Source organism: Emydura macquarii, unplaced genomic scaffold (genome assembly GCF_026122565.2).
Source record: "Emydura macquarii macquarii isolate MOO-44397 ecotype Brisbane River unplaced genomic scaffold, CSIRO-AGI_Emac_v2 contig_1348, whole genome shotgun sequence".
In the NCBI taxonomy this organism is placed as follows: Eukaryota; Metazoa; Chordata; order Testudines; family Chelidae; genus Emydura; species Emydura macquarii.
The window spans coordinates 869,514-883,611 of NW_027131485.1; the positions used below are offsets into that span (position 1 = coordinate 869,514).

Sequence of the window (14,098 nt, forward strand, 5' to 3'; positions counted from 1 at the left end):
CCCCAAACTGAGGTGGGCACCCCCCCTCGGGGGTGTAGAGGAATCTTCAGGGCAGGCGAGGCAGGGCCTAGGCCAACCCCCATGGGGGCAGGGAGGAAGCATCACCCAGCACCGCTCTGCCCCCATCTTTGCTACAGCCCCGGCTACAGCCTCACTCCCAACTGCTGCTCTAGGCCCTGCAGCCAGTCCATAACCTCGGACCCAGACCCCATGGCTGCAGCTCCAGTCCCCACCCTGGCCTCACCAGCAGCTCGGGCCGCAGCCCTGGCCCCTAATTGCGGCTTTGGCCCCATTCCCAACCCCGGCTACCAATTGCAGCTCCTGGGGAGCACAAACCAGGTAAGAGGGGGCATGATCCCAAAAGTTTGGGGACCACTGGTCTACAGTGTTGGGTTGCTTTTCATAAACAGAGTGGTATTGAGGACTGCCGCATTGAGGACTTAGGTTTTCAAAGTAATTTCTTTTTTCTCCCTTTCTCATCCCGTTCCCAGATTTATATTTATCTTTCCTCAAATAGCTTTTGCTTTGTGCAGTCACTTTTCCTTTCTTTTTGATCCTTATCCATATCCTTTTACATTCTCACTCCCTCTATGTGATGGCCTACCTTGATATAGTGAAATACCCTTTCATTTCCTAGCCTCTCTTCCCTAGTCAGTCCCCCGTTTGTTTTGTGCGTGTGTGAATGCAAGAAAGAGACAGGGACCTAGACAAGGAAAAAGATAGACTGGGACACAGAGAGAGACAGTGACATGCAGTGTAAAGATAACAGTGTCAAAAACAGAGAGAGAGCTTCAAATACAGTACATTTGTTGCACGGTGGAGAAAAAAGAAGAATTAAAGTGAGTGGTTGAGTGTTTTTTTAAAAGTAATTACAGTATATGTTCTCTTTGAACAAAGACCACACCTGTGTGTGTGAATATGTAACGTATGTATAACTTTATTTTTTATTTATAGCATTTTAGCTTGTTCATTATTATTAGATTGAATCACTCATTTTGAAACCTTTGCCAAAAGAGAGGTCTCATACTGAGGACTAAAATTAGCTTTTGTCTGATTGGCTAGTTGCGAATCCATGGGAGGAGTTTGGACCTGAAATTTACATTTGCTTTAAAGTCTGATGAATGAAGAGCAGTTCACCTGACCCTGTTGAGATATGTCTGTCTGTATCACAAGATATTAGTGCTGTGGATGTTCCCTCATGACGCTGTTATGACTTTATGTTTTTTAGAATAAGCATTGTCTGCTGGAAGCCGGAATAAGCTGCACAAAGGACTTAATCAAAGCCAAGATATATCCCATTATTCTCTTTATCAAAGTCTCAGAGAAAAACATCAAGAGGTTCAGGTAACATATCAAATCTTTTGAACATATGATATTCTGTCTTTGTCATTGAATAACACTGGAGTCCAGTGACTTTATTATTGAGAGAGAGGGAGAGTTTCTTCTCTCTAATCTAGTGCTTCCATTTGGCACTACAGTATTTCCTACCATGACTCCTCCCCCTCTTTCCTGGAAATATTACCACTGGAGTAGCTATAAGTTGCCCCAAATCCAGCACTCTTTCACCATTCCTGATGGCAGTGCTTGTTGCGGGAAGATGGCACTGGAGTATCTGTGCACTTGTCCGTGTTCAGCACTCCTGTGCCGCTCCCTACAGTGATTCCTGCTGGGAAAAATTGGGTCTGGAGTAGTGATGATCTCCCTACAGCCAGCACTCCTTCATTGTTCCCCATGTCAGTTTTGGTGGGAGAGGACATGACTGGGATAGCTGTGATGTTCTAGCTCTCCTACACCGTTCTTTACCTCAACTTTTGCTGGGAGAGGTGGAGATTGTAGAGGTTCACTTTAAATCTAAGCCTGTTCTGCTTATTTTTGGCCTGATCATCTAATGCAGGAAGCTGTTGCCAAAGCCAGAGACTGAAGAGGAGTTCCTACGCCTATGTCGCCAGAAGGAGAAAGAACTGGAGGCACTACCATGCCTTTATGCCTCTATAGAGGTAGATATGTGGAGCAGTATTGAGGATCTCATCCGAATAATCAAGGAGAAGATTGGGGAAGAGCAGCGTAAAACCATCTGGATAGACGAAGATCAGCTATAAAAAAAAGCAGCAAATAAAATGGAGCTCAGTGGCAATGAAAGGACACTGTTAAGTGGAGCATTCTCTGATGCAGTGCCTGCCGCTCCTGTTTCATCTTTGCTGGCTGGGGACTCTTGCTGCTGGCAGAATTTATGTGTGGTCTGGAATCAGAGCTGTGTGTTTCACACTGAGTGTCACAGATGCTGGGTAGCTAGGACATGGATGAAAATGTAGCCACCAGCAGAGTTCCTGACCCCCAGCATCCATTCAGAGATGGCAGCTGTTTAGCACATGAGAAGGACAGAGATCTCGAGAGAGAGCTTGAGGTAATTTATTATGTATGAAGATGGACCTCATTTAATCTCCTTACGTGACCAGAGTAGTGAAATCTATAGGGAGATAAAGGCTGAGAGTCAGGCTGAAGGACATGGAACCTATGGCGCGTGCCTTACACCCAGTCCAAAATGAGATGCAGAATGTGTTCCACGAAGGAAGCTGCAGGGTGCTCACTAGAACAGAAACACTGCCACTGATCGCCTCAGCAGCTGTGCAGCCCTGGGTGTGTACATGCATGTGCAGTCATAGGGGAAGGAAAGCAACTAACCATTGTTTTGGCATTAATTAAAATGACAATTTTCCCTTCATTTTTAAAGCTCAGTTCTGTTCAACAGTTTGCAGCAGCCTGCCTAGTCATGGCATGCTCAACGAGGCAAACTCCCAGCTCCTCAGTGGCAAACCAAACCTTTCCAAGTCTGCCCACGTCTCACTTAGTTTGTCCCTGTTACTGTCATCTTACTAGTTCCACTACTTCGATCGTTCGTTTCAAAAGCATATTTCAGCACTAAAGCTGTTGGTGCAAATGATGGGAGCTGACTCCAGTTCTCTGTGACAAAAAGGTGCCAATATAGTTAAAAGGTAGAGTGTATAAAATTATAACTCAACCCAACTTACTCTGCGGAACAGAGGCTTGACCAGCCGCAAGAAAGGAGATCAGCACGCTCTCCACTGCGGAAATGAAGATGTTGAGATGACTGCTTCATGACAGGAAATGTAATGAGGGTGTAAGGGACCTGATGTGGGTTGCTCCAACTGTAGACAAGTTGAGGAAGGTTAGGCGATGGTGGTATGGGCACATCCAGTGGAGACGTAAGAGCTGTAGCAGTAGGATGGCTGTTGCAATGATTGTAGACAGAAGAGGACAAAGGGGAGACCAAAGACTCAGTACATAGACCAAATATCTGCTGACCTCAGAAAGACCAGTCTGCACGGCATATAGTCATGAGTTTTGTAAGAAGACTATAAACGTCGCCGACTTGGAATAGGGAAGTGGCAAGGAAGAAGAAGACAAGTTTTAATGCTGGGGGAGGGTACAGGACTAACACGCCTGGAAAACAGATGTCTGCATTTACTCATAGAAACCTACATGCTTCCCCAGCATTGCGGTCTGCCAACATGTCTGCTCTAAATGAGGGGGGGCCATTTTTAGAGGCTGTTCGGGAAGTTCTTCCTCTTGGGAATTTCAGTTTTCATGACCCATTCAGGCCTTGGCCTTGGCCATGGTGCTAGAACGGTGACTAGTGCATTGGGCTGTAGACAGCTGGGGTACAATTTTCAAAAGTGTCCAAATTACTTAGGAGCATAGGCCCCATTTTCACAAGTATGACCTTCCATTGAAAGTCAGTGGGACATGAGCTCCTTTGTCATCTATGTGCTTCTGAAAGTGTTACCCCTCTACACTAGGCACTGGATGGAAGCCACCAAATTAATTTCACAGCAACCATCCAATAATAATGACGTGCACTGCTACTGATCTGGAATGAATGAAACAGTGACCTGTGGCTGTATATCCCTTTTCCCCTGAGTCATCCATGCCTCCCCAGTCTCTTCCTTTTTGGATGGATACTGCACTGAAAATTGTCTTTGCTCCTGTGCTCATCCAAAGTCCCTGCTTTCGGTGCTTCAGGCCAGCATGCAGCAGCTGGTAATAAAAAGAGCCCAAACAAAACATCTGGCATTGTCACCCTCACTAGATGAATGACTGCATTTTCCTTGGGAGGTGTCTCTGTTGTTAGTGCATGCTGGGTGCCTCTCCATAGTGATGCATTTTCGTCTCTTCTGGTCAGCTTGCCAGACTGTGTCTACTGTGCTGTGGTGTACTTTTTTTTTTTTTTTCTTATGGTACCTTATTGAAATCATTGCCCATTTTCCATCTCATTCCCTGCTACTGTGTCCATCACATCATTCATATTTGAAAGGCTGTTCACAGCAAGTGTTTCTTTGAGAATAGTTAATTATCTGTCCCGTTCCATCTGCTGTGAATTTGCCCTTTTTTGCGGTCTAAGGAAGTAGGGAGATTATACCACTACTAGTAGTTTGTAATCCTAAAGTTCTTTTACAGATTATAGTATACATGTGCAGTGACATGCAACCACTCAGAGGCAGAGGGTAATAACCAACTGTACTCAGCACATTGCATGACTCTTTAGAGGTCATCTGTAATTTACAAGAGCTGAAGGCTCTATCATTTAGGAGGGCTAAATGTCAGAGTGGCATTTTCCAGATATTTGTAATGTCCTGAGACCACAGGCCTTAGTGCTGAAACGTCTTTATGCAGACAGAGACTATGGGAAGGTGGCACTAGAGACCGAGGTTGGATGAGACAACAGAACTAATTATTTTTGTAAAAGGAGTGACTGCATGGAAGAGATGCAGTCTCCCGGCACCTTAACGAACCTACTGTGATTTCCAAGGCCATCAATACTGTAAGGAATTGTGAGTGTCTGCTGGTCATAAGGCAGAGCAGCAAGTTCTACTACACATCCTTTACACAGGTGTCTGGCAACCTGTATAGTATGTGTCGTCCTCATCCATTTTTCCACATTGAATTACTGGAGATGGGCTGGAAGCTTTATTCCCCATCTGATCCCCAGATATGAACTCAAGGAGCAGAGCCACAGCTGCTGTACATTGTCATAGCTGCGTTGAAGTCAGTGGAGTGATCTGTGACAACATATACCAGCTGAGAAGCTGGATCCTGATCCAAATGTCACCCCTCCATAATGGGGCAAACTAACCCCCTGTATCTACACTGACGCAAACATGCAGGCTTGAAATGTGAATGAGTTTTTCCAAATGTGAGCGTGTTCAGCATCTGTGTCTGGATTCAGCCAGCTCCAGAGAGAGGTTTGAGAGCCACACTTGGAGCTGGGGCTCAGTTCCAGGTTTTTGATTCATCTAGTTCTTATTTGTGATGTATCTTTTTCAATTACCGACCTCTCTCCCCCTCAGTCACCCGACAGCCAACCTGTTAATCATCCTCGGGTAGCAGACAACATTTAGCAGAGTTTGTAAAGGATTAGAAGCAATAACCAAGCAAATTGCCCACCAGACAACTAATTGGAAATTGGTTTGATTTATTGTAGAATAAAGATGGGCCCAATGCAAAATCCAGTCTGAACTCTCCTGGGTGTGGGGGTTTGAAATCCAGATTAGAATCCAAGTTTCCTAAATTTCAAGGTGTTAGCTCTTTAGCTCAAGGAATGTCTCGTTGTGCTGTGTTTGTACAACACCTAGCACAATGGGAGTCCTAGTCAAAGATGGGGGCTCCTAGGTGCTACTACAATACAAATAAATAATAACAATAATAATGCAGTCCATTAAAAGAGACATTCAAACTGCAATACCACCTTCAAATTGGAATCCAGGGTTCGAATCTGGGAATTTGGATCAGGCCCATCTCTACTGGAGATGCATCTGATTTGCGTAAGTCTGTAGCAAAGTTTACATCAAACTCTTTTAAATGTAAGTTGGTAAAGGTTTGTAATCGGAGGCTGGAAAAATTTCTCAACTTTCTACAAATCTTCAATGGAAAAGGTGAGTTTTCCAACATCCAAGGTAATTTCCTTGTCACTTGATGAGTTATTAATTCTCTAAGAACACTTACAGAACAAGGAAATAAAAAATCTTTTAAAAAATGAACTGTTGGAAATCTATTTCTTTACCCTTAAGTGATTGCAATAAGAAGAATTGATCGAAATTTTTCCAATGGTATGATTTTCTACCAAAAAATGCCATTTCATGAAAATGTAAACATTCCACAGAAGGAAGTTGATTTGGATTACATTTCATTAAATCAAAATGAAGCCTTTTGATGATGTTGAAATGTTCCATTTTGACATTTTCAGAATGGAAATTTTCAATTTTTTTGTTTCAAAATGACTTTGTTTTGAAGTGTTTTATGTTCAGTGTTTTTTAAGTTGAAATCAAAATAAAATGTTTCAATTGACCCAAAACAAAACATTTTTAAAAATTTAATTTCACAGGAAATTTTGAAAATTCAATGTTTTTATTCCAATTCTGAATAAAAACATCAAAAATCATGGAATTTCCCACCCAAAAAAAAAAGTCTGTTTCCCACACAGCTCTCGCAAAACAACTGTGCAAGTTATAAAAGGACACACAAGAAGTTCTTTGCTGCATTTTTGGCAAAGTACCGGTAAGTCATGGGTGGCATATTAAAGGTTATTTATATAATTTTAAAGTAATTTTAATAATGGTTTACAGTCATCAGATGTGGTGCAGTAGTTAAGATAAAGAAAAGCAAACTAAATTAAACTTTCCATTCTGCTTTGCCAACTGTTAAAAGTATGTTGTATTATATAAGTCAGTATCATACAGGTCAGCACAGGAGGGAATTGTTGCATGTGAGAATTTCATGCAAACGTTATTACACAGTATTTGATTTTCTTTTGCATCAGCATGCTGGCTGGAGGCTAACCTGTCAATTGATCTGTAGTAGTAGACAGCAGTTGTAGCACAATTTGCAAGGGAGGGAGACCCTGCACAAAGCAGACTCCTCCCTTCGAAGTTTAGATGGAGGTCAGCTGCAGTTGTTATAGAAATGTCTGTAAGCCACTTACATATTTCTGGGTTAGTTTATGCAAAACCATTTTCATGGCCTGAGATTGGAGGACTCTCTAGCAGTGAATGACCAGTGCTGAAGTCAGAAAGCTGTGTCTGGCAGACTGAATTCAATGCTGTGGTCTTCAGAACTTGCGTGTAGACTCGGTGTTCTCAGGAGGATTAGGACATGGCAAATGGCTACATAAAATTGGGACTTTTAAGCAGCAGTAATTACTCCATCCCATGATGACTCTGGGGAGTTAAGGCACAGCCAGGGGTTTAGGGCTTCTGTGCCAGTGACAATCTAGGATTTTGCATCTGTGTTTAATGCTGAATGAGCTGGAGCACTAGGATTTAATCTAACCAGACTGTTAAACCTATTGATTGCGTTTATTGCTGGTTCAATTACTATCCCCCTTCTAAATGTGCTAAGAGATTTGCATCTCTGAGAAATAACATCTTTGGAACCCAAATCACATGAAATTTCTATTCGGCGATTATTGACCCTGATTGATGTGCTCTATATACTAGTCCCACTGTACAACAGAGGGGGAGTTACATGCGCACACACATCAGAACTTCCTTGTTACAGCGACTGTAAGATAAGGTGCAGTACTGCAATTTCTGTTTTAATGTAACATTATTTCTATGCTACCCTCTGGACAAAATTAAAATGTGCAAGAAAACAGTCAGCCACTAAATGCTTAGTTCTTCTCTTACAGGTTCTTTTGTTATCCCCACTTCTCCTGCCTTGTCCACTTGTCAGAGTTCTTGGAGGCCAGCCCATTCATAAATGCACCATTTCAGGGCTGGCAGGGCACTCGTATTTCCCTAGCATCCTTCATTATAGAGCTATCCTGTGGAGTGGTCTCCAGCACCAAATGATTAAAGTGGGGAGGGGTGATCAACAACAATAATCCCAGAAGAGAAGTGGCTTTATCAGACGTATACACACAAGGAAAGGCGGGAAGGGGGATGGGAAAATTTATTGTTTGTCAATGCAACGGTCTTTCAGCCTGGGAGACTTGCATCCCAATGTGATTTTTGCAACAAGTGAAATAAATCTGGTTATTTTGCCCTAGCTGCTAAATGACAGTTTAGGCACAAGTTAGAGTATCTGGTATTCAGTCTGGAATAGTAGCTGTTGTATTGGCAGAGCTCTGGAGCACCACATAATACCTGGTGGAATCAGTGTGCCCATTCTGTCTGTCCCTTTCCTGACTAGATAATCTAATTCAGCCCCTGCAATGCTGCTGCTCATAGAATCTTGCAAGGCTCACAGAGTTTTCCTATCCTGCTGGAGATGGCACTCAGTATCTATGCAGAGATACCATTAGCCTTCAGGGATCATCATGACCCTCTCCGTGATACTTTCCTCTGCTCTCAGAGACCTGAGTCTTTCTAGGGAAATCTCGTCTGGCCCCAGGTCCCCACCCCTGAGTCTCCAAGAGGAACAGTAACACTTTGCTCTTAGGAGTTCCATCCGAAGAATTCAAAGTGCTTTACAAAGCAAGGTATTGCTCGCTGCATCATACGGATGAGGAAAACAGAGGTTCAGAGAAGTGATGGGACTTGCCCAAGGTCAAACAATGGGTCAGTGGCAGAGCCAAGAATAGAGCCCAGGTGTCTTGACTCATGGCCTAGCCACTGGACAACGCTGAGTCACACAGATATGTAGCATGATATATAGGCTCAAGGCTCTGAGTGAGAACACAGGCCAATTCTGATACTTCTATCTCTCATTTGAGTGGTGCCCGCCCTGTCAGGTGAAGTTTCTAGTTTGATTTGAAAGCCCTACCAGTAAGCCATGTTTAGAACAACAGGAAGCTCCTGCATGAGTCCTGTTTCACACAAGCACTCTCCCTCCCCCGCTGTCTCTTTCTGTTCCTCTGCCGCAGCAACCCTCTAATGTTCAGATCACAAGCAGACTCTCCAGGGTTAAATGCGCCATTAGTCGCTCGCGGGGGCGGAAGACCCTTTAAAAACAGATGGTGGGTGATAGAAAAACTGTTTGAGTGTAAATATCTACACCGGCTGTTTCATCAGATATTAGCATCAAAAGCCATTTGACAATTTAGCAACAAGCAGCAGTATTGATTTTATTCCAAACTGCAGCCACCGTGAGAGATGGAGAGGGTGCTTTCATATAGAAAATCCTAGACTGCAGATCAGGCCTGGGGGAATAACAAGACAGGACAAGCTGGCTAGCAAAATAACTGCAGCACCAGAATTAGCTAGTTTGTAAATAGCAGACAACAGGTTGGGGGTTCTCAGGAAGGATGTGTGTAGGCTAGGGATCGGCCTACACAGTTCACTACAGTGGCAGGGCCCCAGACTAAAGGGCTAAAAGGGTTCGTTTCCCCTTTTCAGCCCCACAACCTGTCAGCTTTAGACGAGGGTGTCCTGCATCACATGATGTTGCTGTTTCAATCTGCACAGAGATAAGCAGCTTCAGGAGAAGGGGAAATACAGAGCAAGAGAGGGAAGAATTCAGACTGAAATCTAGGACAAGGATGGTGTCTGTCTTGCATTGTCTCCCATTAGTTTCTCTTGTCATTAGCTGCAGGGCTGACAAGTAGATCCTGGAAGCATTTCTTGATGGGAAGGGGCAGGTAGATTGGATCCCCTGGAGAACATCCATTCCTCTCTCAGCTAAAGTCACCATTCTTCTTACAAGTATCTCACGAAAGCAGGCCGCTCCCTTGGCTCTCAGGAGAGACGGGCTCTACAAGCCTGTTTGTTTCTCCAACAAAGGGGTCTGGAGAAACAAAAAGCAATTACCTGCACATCCTGCAGCAACTGCATTTATGAAGGGCTCTAGCAAAACAATGAGGAGATGCAAACGGAAGCGCACTTACGTCCCATCACAGCTCATGTAAAGCCAAAACTCACAGGGCTCCCATCCTGGTGCAGCAACACATGCAGGGCACTGTGCTCTGAGAAAGCCAGAACCTACAAGGACCGAGCCCCAGCATTGTGCTCGGAGAAGACCACAATGGACAGGAAGGAAGAAAACGAAGCCAAGCTGTAAAAAGTGAAGAATAAGTCACAATTCAGCAAAATAAGGGAAAAGGGGAGAAACGAGCCCAATTCATTCCTGGTATAAGTGGACTTGCATTGACTTGCACCTGATTCAAGCCTGTCTTAAATATGGTCGAGACGGAACTAAGCTGAGTCTCTGACCTAGCCTGAGTTCTTCCCATCAATGTAAATTTAGGATTAAATACCGTAGTAAGGGCCAGATTCTGATTCCTGTCCTCACGTCCCTCCATGGGGCTGCTAGTAGAGCACAGGTCTATTTACCGGGAGCGAGGGGATCAAAACATGCCTCTAAATATTCAGGTATAACACAAAACCAAGTGGCGCCCGCCAGCATCACTCCCGGCGAGCTCTGCTCCAGAATGAGCCTGCCCTCCTTTGCTAATGGGCTTTCTCTCGCTAGAAGCCTGGAATAAATGAGCCTTTTTCCAAAGACAACCTCATGCTGGTGAGTCTGAGCTGTGCTGTTATAGCACTGCTGCTTCCCTATGCCCCGGTGCTGAGTTGCTCCCCTCATTAACAGATTGCTGTTCATTAATCAAAGCACTAACAGCGAGAGAGGCTGCAATACAGCATGGACAGTGCTTTGTTTGCACTGATTGATTTTCCCATCATGGTTTATTACTATTTACTTTGTGTGTCTCAAAAAAAGATTGAGCTGCACTGCGTGGTGGGGTACCTATTTTAATTCCTCTTTTTAGCACCTGCTATTCCTACGATGGCAGTCAGAACAGCTAGTTCTCCAATGACCAGAGGTCGACATCTTCTCTGGTAGAGACAGAAAGAGTACTGGAGTTGTTATAGAAATGGAGTTCTTCTGAGACATATGGAAGTCCTTATTTTCAGATCTGTTGAGTAGCCACAAGTCCTACAGAAATCAGTGAGCTCCATGGGTGCTCAGGGCCTCTGAAAACCAGACCCCCAAGATGTTATGTCTTACAGGTCCTCTCTATTGGCCATGGTTGCAGCAGATGGCGGGAGAAGTGGAGGAGATCTGTAGGACTTGCATGGTTACATTTGGCTTAGGTCAGGGATGGTCCGGCAGCTTCATGGCGAGGCTTTTGTCTTGCAGTGGAAAGAATGGAGACTGTCATGGTGATGAAATACACTCGGTCGTCTTCCTTTCTGTATCTCCATTAATCTTTCAACTCACCATTCATGGCAATTAGAATGTAATCTCCAAACCAGGTGGGAGCAAATCTTGCAATTTTTCTCCTTGTTGCCTAGACCAGTGTTTCTCACATGCGGCCACCAGGGGATTTTTCTGTGGTCACTAGAGCCTCCTGGGTGAAGGTGGGGGGGGGAGGCCAAAGCAGTGGTCCCCTTCCTGCAGTGCCTAGGTGTTGCTCCTGAATGCGCTGCCTTGGCGCTGGTGCGGCCAGCAGGGGATCAGTGTCCTGCACCGCGCAACCTCCTGGGGGATCTGGGCAGCATCTCTGCAGACACGTGGGGCCAGTGTGTGTGCTCGGCGGGGGAGAAACCTCCTCCCGATCCACCTGGGGAGAGGACGGGCTTCAAGGGTGGGCTGCAGCCCCTCCCCCAGCTTCAGCCACGGGGCTATAGGGGTGAGCTTCAGGCTTAAACCACTCCCCGGCTTCAGCTCCCTGAGGCTCCAGGCTTCAGCCCCCTCCCCTCCTTCACCCATGAGGCTCTGGCAATGGGCTTCAGCCCCTCCCTTCCTCCTCCAGTCTCTGGCAGCTAGCATCACCCCCCCCCCCCCACCTGGCTTCAGCCACAGGGCTCTGGCAGCAAGCTCTGGGCTTCAGCCAAGAGTGGTGGGGCTTCAGCAGGGCCAGCTTTACCAGGTGCCATGGTCAGGAGGCAAGAAGTGGGGTGGGCTTGGGGTGTGAGGCTAAGGAAGGCACTTGGGACAATGGGGTGGGGAGAAGCAGTGGGGCCCAGGGCTGATGGGGGAGGAAGCCCAAGAAGGCGGTGGGGGGCCGGGGAAGGCAGCGGGGGCCAGGGGGCATGGATGGGAGGCTGGTGGAGTATTTTAGGAAAGTTTATCAGAGTAGTCACCAGCAAGAGTTGGTGGCCGCACTCTGAGGCCACCAAAAAGTTTGTTGTGAGAACCCCTGGCCTAGACTATCAGAGCAGAGCGGATCCAAAAGATCAGAGCTGGTGGGTGCTGTGAAGTGGTCAGTGAAAGGTTCTCGTGGAAGTTGACATTTGCATCAATAAAATGGAGGCTGCAACCAGACTTACAAATTGCCCTCGATAGACATCTCAGCCTCATAAATAAAGTTGTGCTGATCCTAGGGTCCCCAGATACTATGGATGAAATCCAGGCTACACTGAAGTCAGTGGCAAACTCCCATTGGTTTCACTGGAGACCAAGAGTTCACACTAGGGATTTTCAACTATCTGAGTATCTGGTTGCACTTATTCTGAAGTTGCCTCATTCAAGGAGTACAACAGGAAACCCAAGGTTGGTTGCAGTCATGGGTATGAGATGCAGTTGTGGGGGGAGGTGGTGAAAATAGATGAGAGAGAGCGATTTGTTTTTCTACTTGTATTTTATAATTAGCCCAGGTCAGGAGTGAGGGGGCAGTTGCCAGGTGACAAAGGCCCGTAACATGGTTTCATTAATCAAGTTTGTAACAGAAACCACAACTATTCAGCTGTGTTGAAAGTTTCCATGGGTGGTTCTTCACTGTTACTGGAAATGTGAGTCTCCTTCAGACAGGAATTTCTTTCTTATCACGTGCTTTATCTTGTTCAGATGCTGTTTTGTACTGATGTGTGTGTGTCACCACTACCCTCTGACAGAGTGTGGCAGCTCAGTTATAACCATTCTTCCTCTACTTGCTCAGCTCGCAGAGCCGCTACTTTAGCTCCACCGGCAGAAGCCTTTGTTTTTTGTGGCTGAAGATGCTGAGTTGGAATGCCCAGCCCCCCTCTCAATACCACATACCTATGGTGGTCGGCTGTCCCACAGCATCTGAGTGGGATGACTGAGTTTTTATAATGGTCCCTTCTCCTCTTGTGGCTGAGGTCCTTGGGCTACACCAAATCATTGTTTTTGCATTGTTTTTTTGGAGCAGCTGGAGGGGCAATTCAGTGATTGCACAATTGGACACCAGGCCACGTTAAGTGAAAACTAAGATGAACCTATCTATCAAGCCAATATTTGGCCAAACGTAAAGTCACACATATAGGGTTAGGAAACAAGAGTTTGAGGAGTTGATATCATAAATGTGTTTTTACAAGCACAGCCTTGTGAGTGAGAGAGGAGGTGAGGTAGAAGGGGTATATGTAGACATTAGTGATGGAGTTAACCAGGACCAAGTACAGAAGGCTGGATAAGATTCAGTTGAGTAGTATTGGTCACAGCATTAAATATCTGTAAATCTGGCACTGTTGCATTCATATTTTATTGTTATTGTTATTAGGGCCTATGATTTACTGCACTTGGCTTGGATCAGAATCTACCGCTACGGTTTTCAAGATTTTTCCCCTCTTTGGTGCATTCCTGCCAACAAAGACATTACTGATTTTTTTTAAAGAATTCTATCTCCCTCTAGCGGTGAAAGGGGTTAACTTCACTTTCCAGAAGCAGTTAGGGCTTACAGATGTGTGGAAGTGCATGGGAGTGCACATGTACGTGAACTAATGATGTGACAAAGCCCCAGTGTTAGGTGTTTTCTTGTATAATGCTCTGTCACATAAAAAAAACCCTTCATCTTTGATTCCCAGATGTTGTATGTTAAATCCCATTTGAATGCCCCCATTGCAGTAACATCCTTTTACGTCCTGAATGACAGTGAATTCCCATTTTAGTTATATGGCGTAGTTTTTCTCCCTCCTAACTCCTGAGATGTCAGATAAAATACTGGGTCATGCCCCATCACCTCGTGGCATGAGGTAATAGAACACTTTGTACATTTTACAGAAAAATACCTCTGGGGATGAAGCTGTTTTCAGTTCAGACAAGACACGCTCAAGTCCTGATCCCCTTGTAACAGAGAGACATGTGATACTAGTGCAATATTGATTCACTTTCTGTAAAATTAAATGTGAAGCCAAGAAGCCAAGCACTTTTCATCACCTCTTCTGAACTCTGATTCCTGTGCCCGCCG

The 14,098-nt window shown here is 45.1% G+C and overlaps 1 protein-coding gene across 1 annotated transcript in view; it reads left to right on the plus strand.

Moving 5' to 3' along the window:
• CARD11 (caspase recruitment domain family member 11) overlaps positions 1-2,956 on the plus strand; it is a 29,161-nt gene extending 26,205 nt beyond the window's left edge. The window contains exons 22-23 of the mRNA XM_067551471.1: positions 1,229-1,344; positions 1,895-2,956. Of these exons, the coding sequence (XP_067407572.1) occupies positions 1,229-1,344; positions 1,895-2,099 (321 nt within the window). The 3' untranslated portion in view covers positions 2,100-2,956. The remainder of the gene's footprint in view (positions 1-1,228; positions 1,345-1,894) is intronic.
• Positions 2,957-14,098: the final 11,142 nt, after the last annotated feature.